We start from the raw sequence: 15,906 nt of genomic DNA, 5'->3' as shown, positions 1-15,906 counted from the left end.
CCAGTCCTGAATCCCGATCCTGCGTCCCTCTAGGAGGTGAGAACTGTGTAGCCACCACAGGAGCGAAATTCTGGCATTGGATGACAGGATTATCCTCTGATGCACGTGTAGATGGGATCCGGACCACTTGTCCAACAGGTCCCACTGGAAGACTCTAGCATGGAATCGGCCACACTGTATGGCCTCGTAGGCCGCTACCATCTTTCCCAACAACCGAATGCATTGATGAATCGACACTCTTGTTGGTTTCAGAATTTGTTTGACCATTCTCTGGATTTCCAGAGCCTTCTCTACTGGAAGAAATACCTTCTGTAGTTCTGTGTCCAGTATCATCCCCAGAAAAGACAATCTTGTTGTCGGTTCAAACTGTGATTTTTGAAAATTTATGATCCAACCGTGTCGTTGAAGTACTGTCAGGGAGAGAGCAATGTTCTGCACCAGCCTTTCCCTGGACCTTGCTTTTATCAGGAGATCATCCAGATAAGGAATTATAATGACTCCTTGCTGTCGAAGGAGGACCATCATCTCCGCCATCACCTTGGTGAACACCCTCGGTGCCGTGGAGAGTCCGAACGGCAACGTCTGTAATTGGTAATGACAATCCTGTACTGCGAATCTCAGATAAGCTTGATGTGGAGGATAAATGGGAACATGTAAGTAGGCATGTTTTATGTCTACTGACACCATGAAGTCCCCTTCCTCCAGACTGGAAATCACTGCCCTCAGGGATTCCATCTTGAACTTGAACCTTTGCAGGTAGAGATTCAGTGTTTTCAGGTTTAGAATCGGTCTGACTGAGCATTCCGGCTTCGGAACAACGAAGAGGCTTGAATAAAACCCTTCTCCTTGTTGTGACAAGGGAACCAGGACAATGACTTGATCCTGACACAATCTTTGTATTGCTGCTGTTACCAGTTCTCTGTCTGGGATAGAAGCTGGTAAGGCCGATTTGAAAAATCGGCATGGGGGAATGTCTTGAAACTCCAGTTTGTACCCGTGTGACACTATTTGTAAGACCCAGATTGAACCCAGAACTGAGTGAAGAGTTGCAACGTGCCCCCACCTGAGCGGGCTCAGCATCATGCTGAAGATTTGGCAGAAGTAGAGGTTGATTTCTGCTCCTGCGATCCTGGAGACACTGTGGACTTTTTTCCTTTTCCCCTTCCTTTACCCGCAAAGAAGGTGGAACCTTTACCCTTTTTGTATTTATTGGGCCGAAAGGACTGCATCTGAGAGTGATGTGTCTTTTTTGCCGGTGCAGGAGCGTTAGGCAAGAATGTCGACTTACCTGTGGTAGCCACAGAAACTAAAGCATCTAGTCCATCTCCAAATAAGGCCTCACCTTTATACGGGAGAGCCTCCATATTCCTTTTGGAGTCTGCATCAGCATTCCATTGGCGGATCCACAATGCCCTTCGTGCTGAGATCGCCATGGTAGCGGCTCTTGATCCCAAGAGACCAATATCTTTCATTGCTTCTGGCATGTATGCAGCAGCGTCCTTGATATGACCTAACTTTAGGAGAATCTCGTATCTATTGTGTCAATGTCTGATGACAAGTTTTCTGACAACTTTTCAATAGCACTACTCACCCACGCACAGGCAATGGTAGGTCTGAGTAGTGTCCCATTGGCCACATAAATAGATTTCATCGTAGTCTCCAACTTGCGGTCTGTCGGCTCCTTAAGTGAAGCCGTCCAAGGCGCAGGGAGAATCACCTTTTTTGTTAAACGTGACAGGGCACTGTCCAAAACTCCCACCTCTTCCTGTCCTCTGCAGGGAAAGGGTAAGCTACCTGAATTCTTTTGGGAATCTGGAATTTCTTTTCGGGATTTGCCCAGACACCCTCAAAGAGACTGTTCAGCTCATGAGAAGGAGGAAAAGTTACATTAATCTTCTTCTCTTTATAAAAGTAAACCTTCTCCTGTGGTAAAGGAGGGGCTCTGTAACTTCTAACACCTCATTTATAGCAATAATCATGTATTGTATGTTTTTTGCTAACTTTGGATCTATTCCCCTGGAATCACTAGTGTCGACACAGGAGTCAGAGTCCGTGTCGGTATCAGTTTGTACTACCTGTGCAAATGACCGTTTATGTGACCCTGAGGGGTCCCCTGTGGATGAAAAAGCAGAACTCTGAAAAATCACATCTTCGACAGATTTTCTCCAACTTTCTGCATGAGACTCAGACTTATCCAATCTCTTACTGATATGATTCACACTATCACGTAATTCTTTCACCCATTCAGGCTCATGGTCACCATATTACAACTCTGTGTCCCTAAAATGGCTCCCTCAGGGGAAGAGCTCCCTGCCTGACATGTCACACACGTGCACAATCACACCACAGACACTCCGGGGCTTATAGGGGACAGACCCACAGTAAATCTGTCAGAAGGACACAGAAGGGACCTGCCAGTGCACAACTCAGCGCCAATGTAAAAAAAACGCTGTGTATCTACAGAGGGGTGGTCTTCTGTATGCCGGCGGTCGGGCTCCCGGCGCTCAGTATACCGGCGCTGGGAGCCCGACAGCCGGCATACCGACACTTATTTTCCCTCGTGGGGGTCCACGACCCCCATAGAGGGAGAATAAAATAGTGTGGCGCGCCACCGTGCCCGTAGCGTGGCGAGCGCAGCGAGCCCGCAAGGGGCTTATTTGCGCTCGCCACGCTGTCGGTAAGCCGGCGGTCGGGCTCCCGGCGCCGGGATGCTGGTCGCCGGGAGCCCGACCGCCGGCAAGCCGTAGTGAACCCCTACAGAGACCTTTAGCGCTTTTATATGCCAATTTAAGCAACACTTTTCACTCTGCCCCCCTTAATATACACCCTGAAACTTGATTCAGACCTGGAGGAGGGCCAGCGTGTCTTCTCCCTTCAGCTTGCCTGGAGAAAATGACGCAGAGCAGCGCTGGCTGACTGAGGAAGAAGCCCCACCCCCTGCAATGGCGCGTTTCCCCTAAGAAAACATGAGGTAATATTTATACTGGCGGGGGTGTAGGATTGTGCCACGGCCCAATATGTTACCTTTCTGCCAGTCAGAGTAGGTTTTCATGCTGCCCAAGCCCCCCCCCCCCCCCCCACACACCCCCTGCTGTGCGCTGTGTATGGATAGCATGTCCGCACAGCGTTCCCGCCTGCTGCGCGGTACCTTGAGCCGTCACGATGACCGGAGGTCCCTCTTGCAGATCTCCGGTAATAATACTCACGCATCTTCTGACTTCTGGCTCTGTTAGGGGGGTGACGGCGTGCTGTGGGAGTGAGCGCATAGCCGCAGCTAGTGTTCAGTACCCTTCAGGAGCTAATGGTGTCCTGTCAGCAAGAAGTAGAGCCATTAAACTCTTTAGGAAGTTGGTTCCTACTTCTTCCCACTAAGTCCCACGAAGCAGGGAGACTGGTGCCAGCAGTCTCCCTGAAAATAAAAAACATAACATAAAGTCTTTTAGTGAAACTCAGTAGAGCTCCACTAGAGTGCGACCAGTATGCCTGGGCACATTTTCTAAACTGAGGTCTGGAGGAGGGGCATAGAGGGAAGAGCCAGTTCACACTCTGGAAAAGTCTTAAAGTGCCCATAGCTCCTACAGTCTATACCCCATGGTACTGAAGTGAACCCCAGCATCCTCTAGGACGTATGAGAAAATACTTTAAGCTCATAGCGTTGGACGCTGGATAAGGAGGTACAGTATGTGCCACAGCCAGGGGCACATACAGAAGGAATGCGTGTAATCAGTGTGATCGCTAACCCCACCTGCACTGGTAGAGGAGACTGTGCTGGACTGAGGAGAAGAGCTCCTGCTGCTGCCTCGTAAGAGGGTGGTGGACCCACCCCCTCTGTAACCCCCTTCCCCCGCCCTAACAAATAAAAGATGCAAAGGCCATATAGAAGTAAATACCATCTATCCACATAACCAGGCTGGTTTAGAATTTATTTATGTTGCTGCATTAAATAACTCGGTCAAAGCAGATGATTATCTGTGGCACTGACAAACTGTGGGTTAAACTGGCCACACATTTAATTATCTTTCCAACCACAGAAATCGGGCAGTGTGTGGGAGCAAATGACAATTGGCCATTTACTCTCAAACGCCAGAAAGGTAATCTTTAGATATTTGGCCAGCTTTAGTAAATGTAGCCTCAGGTGTTATATGGGGACAGAAGACCGACTGCGGGATCCCGATGCACAGAATCCCACCACATTCTGCCGGTAAGTACTGGGGTAAGGTTTAAGCTATGGGGGGGTCCGACCACTGGAATTTTGTACCCATCCCGTTATAGGAGTAGACCTACTTCTATCATGTAGAGGTAAATAAAATGATATTGCTGCCTATGTAAATACAATCTTAGTGACATGTTCCTGGCACCTGCGCTGCAGAATACCTGAATAATGAAGAATCCACTTCTGTGAATAATATCCTCAATCTCCTCTGCTTTATGAAGGACGTCTGGCTTGATAAGAGCTAGTGTTCTTTCTATAAAAATCCTAGGAGCTCCCATAGACTGCACAAGGACTTGCTGCTGGTTTGCACTCATTTTCCTTCAGCTGGAAATAGTAAAGATGGTAGAGTTTAGCTCATTTAATGTATTTAAGGTATTTTGTGTTTCTATATAACATATTCTGTACGTAGCTTCATTCTCTATATCATGAATGGTCAAAATAGACTAAAGGAAAATATATCAAACCTTGGAGAGGGATAAATTGGGGGTCATTCCGAGTTGATCGCACGCTGACGATTTTCGCAGCGCAACAATCAGGTTATTACTGCGCATGCGTATACACCGCAATGCACACGCGCGTCATACGGGTACAAACAGCATTGTTGCTGTGCAATGCTTCTAGCGACTAATCCATTCGCACAACCGATCGCAAGGAGATTGACAGGAAGAAGGCGTTTATGGGTGTCAACTGACCGTTTTCTGGGAGTGGTAGGGAAAGCGCAGGCGTGTCCAAGCGTTTGCAGGGTGGGTGTCTGACGTCAATTCCGGGACCAGACAGGCTGAAGTGATCGCAATGGGCTGAGTAAGTTCAGATCTACTCAGAAACGGCAAAAAACTTTTTCGTCCCATTCGGCTGCACATGCGATCGCACACTTGCAAAGCGAAAATACACTCCCCCGTGGGCGGTGACTATACATCTGCACGGCTGCAAAAAGTAACTAGTGAGCGAACTCAGAATGACCCCCATTGTACACAGCTGCTGCAGCTATGCGATAATATGCTAATGATGCAGGAGGCGGCCTGCATAAATAGACTCCTCCTATCGACTTCTCTGATCCGCTGCTGCGTCCCAAGAACGCAACGTCTAAAAAAAAAATAGGAATTTAATACCTACAGGTAATTCCTTTTCTCATAGTCCGTAGGGGATACTGGGAAACGTAGTTACCATGTGGTATAGATCGGGTCCATTGGAGCCTGGCACTTTCAGAAATCATTATGTGCTGGCTCCTCCCCTCTATGCCCCTCCTGCAGACTCAGTCTAGGAAAACTGTGCCCAAGGAGACGAACATACTATGAGAGAAGGATATAACATATACACGGTGAGGTAACAAACCAACACACAACATCAACAAAAGGTAGCAGTGCTAATCAAAAAGAAGGATAGCAACGCTAACAAAACAAGGAACAGGGACAGCAACAGCAGACCCAACCAAGAAACTTACAGGTAAGCAGGAAACGAAGCACTGAGGCGGGCGCCCAGTATCCCCTACGGACTACAAGAAAAGGAATTACCGGTAGGTATTAAATTCCTATATTTTCTAATGTCCTAGGGGATACTGGGAAACGTAGTTACTATGGGGAAGTCCCAAAGCTCCCAGAACGTTTGGGAGCGTGCCGAGACCCCTATAAAACTGAGCGACCAACTGAAGGTCCTCAGTTGACTAGGTATCGAACTTGTAGAATTTGACAAAAGTGTTCGAACCTGCCCAAGTACAACTGGGTGTGGTATGGAAGGTAGATAGTAACTAGGTCGACAGGGTCTTTAGGTCGACAGGTCAAAAGGTCGACATGAGTTTTTTATGGGGTTTTTGTGTTGTTTTCTTCGTAGAGTGACCAGGAACCCCAATTAGTGCACCGTGTCCCCTCGCATGGCTCGCTTTGCTCGCCTTGCTTTGGGCAAGGTGCCTCGCTTTGTTCGGCACAGATTACCGTTCCAATCGTAGTCCACGTTGATCATTAAGTATGAAAAGGTTCAAAAAAAGAAAAAAATTGTGAAAAACTCATAGAACATGTCGACCTAGAGACCATGTCGACCTAGTTACTGTTGCCCAATAGTGGTCGACCTAGATAGTGTCAACCAAGCTACTGTCGACCTAGAGACCGGATCCCGTAGCAACTAGGCACAACTGTAAGGCCGAGACGCCACAGGCAGCCACCCAAAAAGAACCCACTGACCTAGTGGAGTAAGCCTGAATAGAACTCGGCGGTGGCAATGCTGCTGAAAAATAGGCCTGTTGAATAGTCAAACCTGACCCAACGAGCAATGGACTACTTAGAAGCAGGACATCCAATCTTGGCAGCGTCATAAAAGACAAAGAGGGAGTCAGACTTCCTATGACGAGCCGTCCTCTTGACGTAAATCTTCAAAGCCTGAACCACATCCAAGGACTTTGGAGCAACTGATGTGTCCGACATCACAGGAACCACTATTGGTTGATTAATGTGAAAAGCCGAAACCACCTTGGGCAAAAACTGTGGGCGAGTCCTGGCCTCCACCCTATCCACATGAAATATCAAATAAGGGCTCTTACAGGATAAGGCCCCCAATTCAGACACACGCCTCGCAGAGGCCAATGCCAGCAACATGACAGTCTTCCAAGTAAGATATTTCAAGTCCACCCTGTGAAGAGGTTCAAACCAGTCCAACTGGAGAAAGGTCAGCTCCACAATGAGATCCCATGGGGCCGTGGGAGGAACAAAGGGCAGTTGAATGCAAAAAACGCCCTTCAAGAATGCCTGTACTTCAGGTAGTACAGCCAGCTGTTTCTGGAAGAAGATGGAGAGAGACGATAGCTGAACCTTGATGGAGCCTAACCGTAGGCCCAAATCCACACCTGCTTGCAGGAAAAGCAGAAACCGGCCCAGTCGAAATTCCACAGCAGAATAATAGGATTTTGGTCACCTACCGGTAAATCCTTTTCTCGTAGTTGTAGAGGATGCTGGGGTCCATACTAGTACCATGGGGTATAGACGGGTCCACCAGGAGCCATTGGCACTTTAAGAGTTTAAAAGTGTGGGCTGGCTCCTCCCTCTATGCCCCTCCAACCACACTCAGTCTAGAAACTGTGCCCGAGGAGACGACATACTTCGAGAGAAGGATTATACACAGGTAGTGGCGAGATACATACCAGCTCACACAACAAGGCAAGTCCGGCCTTATGCCGGATAAACTCAGCAACAGCTGAAAAAGTACTGAAACAGTAAAAAATGCAGAACTTACCTAGAAACCAGGCAGTACTGAACTAAATAACCACTGCAGGAAAACGAAGCGCTGGGTGGGCGCCCAGCATCCTCTACGGACTACGAGAAAATGAGTTTTATGGTAAGAACTTACCTTTGTTAAAACTCTTTCTGCGAGGTACACTGGGCTCCACAAGTCTGGACAATGGGGTGTAGAGTAGGATCTTGATCCGAGGCACCAACAGACTCAAAGCTTTGACTGTTCCCAGAATGCACAGCGCCGCCTCCTATATCACCCCGCCTCCCAGCACAGGAGCTCAGTTTTAGTTAACCAGCCCAATGCAGTAGCAGGAAAAGAGACGACAACGGTTAGTAGCCACATATACCACACTCTCATGACAAGAGAAGTGTCAGCGGCTAATGCCATATCAACCCAAAGAAGCTAAGTGCGTCAGGGTGGGCGCCTTGTGGAGCCCAGTGTACCTCGCAGAAAGACTTTTAACAAAGGTAAGTCCTTACCATAAAACTCGTTTTCTGCTGCGGGGTACACTGGGCTCCACAAGTCTGGACAATGGGGATGTCCTAAAGCAGTTCCTTATGGGAGGGGACGCAATGTAGCGGGCACAAGAACCCGGCATCCAAAGGAAGCATCCTGGGAAGCGGCAGTATCGAAGGCATAGAACCTTATGAACGTGTTCCCGGAGGACCACGCAGCCGCCTTGTACAATTGATCAAGGGTCGCACCACGGTGGGCCACCCAAGAAGGTCCAACAGACCGAGTAGAATGGGCCGTAATGTGAGCAGGAGCTGACAGACCAGCCTTCACATAAGCATGTGCAATCACCATTCTAATCCATCTGGCCAGAATTTGCTTATGAGCAGGCCAGCCACGTTTGTGAAATCCAAACAAAACAAAGAGAGAATCAGATTTTCGAATAGAAGCAGTGCTCTTCACATAGATACGGAGACCCCGTACCACATCCAAAGACCGCTCTTTGGGAGACAAATCAGGAGAGACAAAGGCTGGAACCACAATCTCCTGATTAAGATGGAACGAAGAAACCACCTTAGGTAAATATCCGGGACGAGTCCTAAGAACCGCCCGGTCACGGTAAAAAATCAGATATGGGGAACTACAAGACAAGGCACCACCTTAAGGGAAAGCCACTTAAGGTCAGCTGAACCAAGAGGTTCAAATGGAGGCTCCTGCAACACCTCCAAAACCACCGACAAGTCCCAAGGAGCCACAGGCGGGACATAGGGAGGTTGGATACGCAACACACCCTGAGTGAAACATCAGGTAAAGTCGCAATTTTTCTCTGAAACCACACCGACAAGGCAGAAATATGAACCTTAAGGGAGGCCAGACGCAGGCCTAAATCTAGGCCCTGCTGCAGAAAAGCCAAAAGTTTGGCTGTACTAAACTTGGAAGCGTCATAATTGTTAGATGCGCACCAAACAAAGTATGAATGCCAGACCCTATGGTAAATCCGAGCAGAAGCCGGTTTCCGGGCCCGCAACATAGTTTTAATGACCTCTTCAGAAAAACCCTTAGCCCTCAAGACGGAAGCTTCAAGAGCCACGCCGTCAAAGATAGCCGGGCTAGGTCCTGGTAGACACAAGGGCCCTGAACGAGGAGGTCTGGGCGTTGTGGAAGTAGAAGTGGACGCTCTGACGATAGGCCTTGCAGGTCTGAGAACCAGTGCCGTCTGGGCCACGCCGGAGCTATGAGAAGCAGATTTCCTTTTTCTTGCTTGAACTTCCGAATTACCCTAGGCAGGAGTGACACCGGAGGGAACACGTACGGCAGCCGAAACCTCCACGGCACCGCCAGCGTATCCACGAATGCTGCTTGAGGATCCCTTGTCCTTGCTCCGAAGACCGGAACCTTGTGATTGTGTCGAGACGCCATCAGATCCACATCTGGAAGACCCCACCTTTCCACGAGGAGTTGAAACACTTCTGGATGGAGACCCCACTCGCCGGCATGCATGTCCTGATGACTGAGAAAGTCCGCTTCCTAATTCAGGACTCCCAGAATGAATATTGCCGATATTGCCGGTAGATGGCGTTCTGCCCACTGTAGAATCCGTGAGGCTTCCTTCATTGTCAAACGGCTTTGAGTGCCGCCTTAATGATTTATGTAAGCCACTGTGGTGGCGTTGTCCGACTGTACTTGAACAGGACGGTTCTGAATTAAATGATGGGCCAGGTTCAACGCATTGAAGACCGCCCGCAACTCCAGAATGTTGATCGAGAGGAGAGATTCCTCCTTGGTCCACCGACCCTGTAAGGAGTGCTGCTCCAGCACCGCGCCCCAACCTCTTAGACTGGTATCTGTCGTCAACCGGACCCAGTCAGATATCCAGAAGGGACGGCCCCTGCACAATTGTTAGTCCTGGAGCCACCAGAGCAGCGACAGACAGACCTCCGGAGTCAATGAGATCATGTGAGACCTGATCCGGTGAGGCAGGCCGTCCCACTTAGCTAGAATCAGCTTCTGGAGGGGGCGAGCATGGAATTGAGCATACTCCACCATGTCGAATGCTGACACCATGAGGCCCAGCACCTGCATAGCCGAATGTGTCGACACTTGCGGACGAGAAAGGAAGCAACAAATCCTGTCCTGAAGCTTCAGGACTTTCTTCTGAAACAAGAACAACCTCTGGTTGTGAGTGTCTAACAGCGCTCCCAGGTGCACCATGCTCTGAGCAGGGACCAGGGAGGATTTCTTCCAGTTGATGAGCCACCCGTGGGCTTTTAGAAACCGGACCGTCATATCCAGATGACACAGGAGAAGATCTGGGGAATTTGCCAGGATTAACAAGTCGTCCAGATACGGCAGTATCCTGTCTGTCACAACTGAGGGCTGGAGACCGTGACTGGGAGCCTCAGTTGTAGGGGCTGACGGGTACTTAAATTTAGGAGGAGCTATGCGACTCCTGGACATGCGTATTGACAGCAGCAAAGAATGCCCGAGGGCGTGACCACGACAACTGGGAATTCCTTAAGTGCTTTTATTAAATAAAAAGTCAAATAACGTGCAAAAGAATAATAGAAAGTCACACGTGATAATTAGGTTCACAATCGGTAAAGGCCAGTAACCTGGAATATGGAAGAAAGTCCTGTAAACAATAAATGAGGCTAGGGTTCGCTGGAAGATGAGGAATGAAGCTGGAGTGCGCAGGAACTGAAGAATGAAGGATGATTACTGCAAAGCAAAAGTTCAAACACAGGAATCCAAAGTAGGCTGTAGGGGGTTAACACTGGAGAGTCGGGTTACACAGCAGAGTGTAATCACCAGGGAAGTCAGGCTGGTCTGCAGAATGGAATTGCAGGAGAAAGTCTGTAGTGAAGCTTGTAGGCTGGAAACACTGTTGACAATGAAAGCACTGACATCTTTTGGGAGCTGGGACCGGATATTTATACCTGCTGCATAGCAGGGATTGGCTGAGCAATTATGACAAGGCTCCAGCACCGTGGATAGGAGGAATAATGTCATGTGACTGGAGTCTAACATGGCTGCGCCCATGAACAAACAAAGAAGGGGAATTAAGTACTATAGGAAAGGTGCAACACTGGCGATGTAGGCCGCAGTAGCAGAATAACATGCGCCCAGCGGCGCGCGGCGGTCAGCGAGACAGGAGTGGCAGCAGAGGCCCATGGAGGACGTACATCCAGAAGGGAAATGGTGTCTCAGTATCCGGATCGTGACACTGTCCCCTTGACGGCGGAGTACCACCGTCATCACCGCCATAACTTTGGTGAAGACTCGCGGAGCCGTTGTTAAACCAAAAAGGTAACGCCCGAAACTGGTAATGGATGTTGCCAATAGCAAACCTCAGGTATTGTTGATGTGACACTGCTATAGGAATATGCAGGTAAGCATCCTGTATGTCCAAGGAGACCATGTAGTCCCCAGGTTCCAAGGCCAGAACTATAGAGCGAAGGGTTTCCATAAGGAACTTGGAAATCTTCACAAACCTGTTCAATGCCTTGAGGTTGAGAATGGGCCGGGAGGACCCATTCGGTTTCGGGACAAGAAACTGTGGAGAATAGTACCCCCGGCCCCTCTGAGCAAGAGGCACCTGTACTACGACTCCTGTATCCAGGAGGGTCTGTACCACCGAGTGTAGAGTTTTTGCCGATGAGGGGGGCGGTTTTTGAAGGCACTGGCGTAACCTCGAGTGACGACTTCCCGTACCCAGACATCTGAAGTGTCTTCAACCATTCCTGGGTATACCCTAGAAGCCGGCCTCCCACCCTGGGATCCCCCAGGGGGAGGCCCGCCCCGTCATGCGGCAGGCTTATCGTCTTGGCAGCTGGCTGACGGGAAGCCCAGGCTCTTTTGAGCTTCGGCTTACCAGGTTTGGAAGTGCGGGCCTGCTTATGGTACGCCTGACCTTTTGCTTTACCTGAAGGACGAAAGGGTTGAAAGGACGTGCCTTTAGCCTTCGACACAGAAGGAGCGGTATTAGGTAGACAGGCAGTTTTGGCAGTAGCCAAGTCAGCCACTATCTTATTTAAGTCCTACCCAAACAGAATATCTCCCTTGAAAGGGAGTACCTCCCGTGTTTTTCTAGAGTCCAGATCCACAGACCAGGATCTCAGCCACAATATCCGGCGAGCCAGGACTGACGTAGTAGAGGCCTTGGCTGCCAGGATACCGGCATCAGAAGCCGCCTCTTTAATATATCGAGAAGCTGTGACAATATATGACAAGCATTGTCTAGCATGGTCAGAGGAGATTTCAGCTTCTAACTCCAAGGCCCATGCTTCAATAGCCTCAGCAGCCCATGAAACTGCAATAGTAGGCCTTTGTGCAGCACCCGTGAGGGTGTAAATCGCTTTTAGACAACCCTCCACACGTTTATCCGTAGGCTCTTTCAGAGACGTGACGGTAGTGACAGGTAGAGCTGAGGAAACCACCATCCTAGCCACATGTGAGTCTACTGGAGGAGGCGTTTCCCAATTCTTAGACAGCTCTGGCGCGAGGGGATAGCGAGCCAGCATCTTCTTTTGAGGCACAAACTTCGTACCCGGGCTTTGCCAGGGTTCCTGACGTATATCCACTAGGTGGTCAGAGTGAAGTAAAACTTGTTTAATCACCTTCTGACGCTTGAACCTATCTGGTTTCTTAGGAGGAACTGATGGCTCGGGATCATCCGTAATCTGCAGAATTAACTTAATAGCCTCCAAAAGATAAGGAACATCCACATGTGAACTACCCTCCCCATCAGCCATATCTGAGTCAGAACCTGTGGGGTCAGTGTAAGTGCCGTCCTCATCAGACGAGGTGTCAGTGACAGCAGTGGATTGTGAGGAGACGAGCGCTCGCTTAGAGGACCTCTTGGTCTTAGGCGAGCGTTGGTCAGACTTTTTAGTAGTCAAGGACTGGTTCAACTTCTTTAATTGAGCAGATAAATCGTCCGCCCACGGCGGGTTAGCTGCAGGGCCCACATACGGTTGTACCGGCATTGGGAGTCCCATAGGGGGTGTTAGTTTATGAACTAGCGTATGCAGAAGCGTGGAAAAAGCAGCCCACGGTTGGTCAGTATGTGCCTCCGTTGCCACAGTCCCACTGGGGGGCAAGGAGCCCCCAGAACCAGAGCCCACAGCTGCTATATTCTCTTCATATGTGCCTGTGGCTTCAGCAACACCAGCAGTGTGTTCTGCCCCAGAACCGTTACCCTCAGAAGCAGACATGATATAACTTGCAGTATCAGGTAACACAGTACAATTATCAGCAGCACAATATCCCAAACCCCTGCGTAGTGTAGTCAGCACTAGCAGAGATAAAGGAGAGATATGGTGACCAAATCACAGAGAAAAATACGTAATACAGTATATCTTTGTGAAAATCCTATATTAGATAACACCTGACGCACCAAGCCCCCTCAGGTTATAGACTATAGGGATAGCAAGTTGAGTGAAAGACACGAGATGGACAACACTCAGCTATCCAATGCACACACAGAAGGTCACAGTTAGTACAATGCAGAGGTTATTACAGACAATAATACTGCACTGGACTAGCTTACACAGCTATTTAACAGTAGATATAACCGTACACAGTAAGAACTGGATGTATATCACAGGGTAATTGTACTATAAAACCCTGACTAAATGCACTCTTTCTTAACTATCACGGTCTAAAAAGGCAGGTAGAATACTTGTCATGTAAAGGCACAGCGCTGACAACCAGGCGGCTTTACATAGGAGGATTTGCCCAAGCAGTCCCAGGAACACTGAGCTGACACTGACTGGGAGTGAGGAAAAGACAGATATGCAGCTCCAGGGCGGGAACATTTGCGGGAAATGGCGCCCTGGGGCTGGGGCTTCAGGTCTAAGCCTTATCCCCCTTGTTGGCAAAACCACCGGGTACTGTGGGCGATATAAGAAGTGATTTAGAGAGAAAACCCGACCTGCGCCCATGCCCTGGTGATCTAGTGGGATCGCCTGTACTGCCACAGTGTCCACCGCCAGCGCGCGCGGCCCGCCTCCCACTGACCGTGCCGGATCGCGATAAAGACCGGGTCCCGCTAGCGGGACCCACTTACCACCTCCCGAAGCGCGGCCACGCGATCCTGGAGAGCCCCAGCCGTGTGTCTAACATGAAGAAAACCGGAGCCTCCGCTGTAGGTACCCGGTAACCAGGGCTCGGGAGTGTACAGTGCCGCTGGGGAGAGCTGGAGCTGCAGCAGTGAATGTCACAAAACATTTACCACCGCTGCTGCCCTTGAAGTCTTCACTTTTTACCTCATAAAAAGCTTTTCTCAGGGCTGCTTGGAGCAGCCCCTCTGTTAAGTGCCTGCTTACTGCAGCACCAACTGACAAACTGAGCTCCTGTGCTGGGAGGCGGGGTGATATAGGAGGTGGCGCTGTGCATTCTGGGAACAGTCAAAGCTTTGAGTCTGTTGGTGCCTTGGATCAAGATCCTACTCTACACCCCATTGTCCAGACTTGTGGAGCCCAGTGTACCCCGCAGGAGAAAAGGATTTACCGGTAGGTTACCAAAATCCTATTTTCTCTTACGTCCTAGAGGATGCTGGGGTCCATATTAGTACCATGGGGATGTACCAAAGCTCCCAGAACGGGAGGGAGAGCACGGAGGCTCCTGTAAAACTGCTTGACCAAACTTGAGGTCATCGGAGGCCAAAGTATCGAACTTGTAAAACTAAGCAAACGTGTTCGACCGAGACCAAGTAGCTGCTCGCCAAAGCTGTATAGCCGAGACATCCCGGGCAGCCGCCCAGGAAGAACCCACCTTACGAGTAGAGTGGGCCTTAACAGATTTTGGATGCAGCAATCCTGCCGTAGAATACGCATGCTGGATGGTGAACCTGATCCAGCGTGAAATCGACTGCTTAGAAGCAGGACACCCAATTTTTTGGGGATCATAGAGGACAAACAGAGAGAGTCAGATTTTCTATGACGAGCCGTCCTCTTCACATAAATCTTCAAAGCCCTCACAACATCCAAGGCCTTTGAAGCAATTGAGGAGTCAGTAGCCACAATAGGTTGGTTGATATGAAAAGCTGACACAACCTTAGGAAGGAACTGTGGACGAGTCCTGAGTTCCGCCCTATCTTCATGGAAGACCAGATAGGGACTTTGACAGGACAAAGCCCCCAATTCCGACACACGTCGAGCAGAAGCTAAGGCCAACAAAGTGACAGCCTTCCACGTGACAAATTTGATTTCAGCCTCCTGTAGAGGCTCAAACCAATCCGATTGCAGGAACTGTAACACCACATCAAGATCCCAGGGTGCCGTTGGCGCCACAAAAGGAGGCTGGATGTGCAGAACCCCTTTCAAAAAGGTCTAACCCTCAGGGAGGACAGCCAATTGTTTTTGAAAGAAAATGGATAAAGCTGAGATCTGAACCTTGATGGAGCCCAATCTCAGGCCCATATCCACACATGCTTGCAGGAAAAGGAGAAAACGTCCAAGTTGAAATTCCACCGCAGGAAATTTCTTGGATTCACACCAAGACACATATTTTTTCCAAATTCGATGGTAATGTTTAGACGTTACCCCCTTCCTAGCCTGTATCAGGGTAGGAATAACCTCGCTCGGAATACCCTCTCGAGCTAAGATCTGGCGCTCAACCGCCATGCCGTCAAACGTAGCCGTGGTAAGTCTTGATAAGCGAACGGCCCCTGCAGTAGAAGATCCTCTCGAAGAGGTAGGGGCCTTGGATCTTCCAACAGTAGATCCAGCAGATCCGCGTACCAAGCCCTCCTTGGCCAGTCCGGAGCAATGAGGATTGCCAGAACCTTTGTTCTTTTTATAAGTTGTAGAACTTTTGGAATTAGAGGAAGTGGAGGGAACACATACACTGACGTGAACACCCACGGTGTTACTAGTGCATCCACTGCCACTGCCTGTGGGTCTCTCGACCTGGAACAGTACCTCTGCAGCTTCTTGTTGAGGCGGGAGGCCATCATGTCTATGTGAGGAACCCCCCACCAACCGGTTACCTCCTCGAACACCTCCGGGTGGAGGCCCCAC

General features: G+C 49.6%; 1 protein-coding gene across 2 annotated transcripts in view; it reads right to left on the bottom strand.

Annotated features, from left to right (window-relative positions):
* The window catches only part of NME5 (NME/NM23 family member 5), a 167,648-nt gene that overhangs the window by 109,216 nt on the left and 42,526 nt on the right, over positions 1–15,906 (bottom strand). The window contains exon 2 of one of the 2 annotated variants that reach the window (XM_063928319.1): positions 4,375–4,537. The exons of the other annotated variant lie outside the window; for it this stretch is intronic. Coding sequence (XP_063784389.1) covers positions 4,375–4,527 — 153 coding nt within the window. The 5' untranslated portion in view covers positions 4,528–4,537. The remainder of the gene's footprint in view (positions 1–4,374; positions 4,538–15,906) is intronic. 2 annotated transcript variants of the gene reach the window in all.

The sequence above is a fragment of the Pseudophryne corroboree genome, chromosome 6, assembly GCF_028390025.1.
Source record: "Pseudophryne corroboree isolate aPseCor3 chromosome 6, aPseCor3.hap2, whole genome shotgun sequence".
NCBI lineage: Eukaryota > Metazoa > Chordata > Amphibia > Anura > Myobatrachidae > Pseudophryne > Pseudophryne corroboree.
Note: the sequence above shows the minus strand (reverse complement) of the source record. Positions and strands in the feature narration are given on the sequence as shown.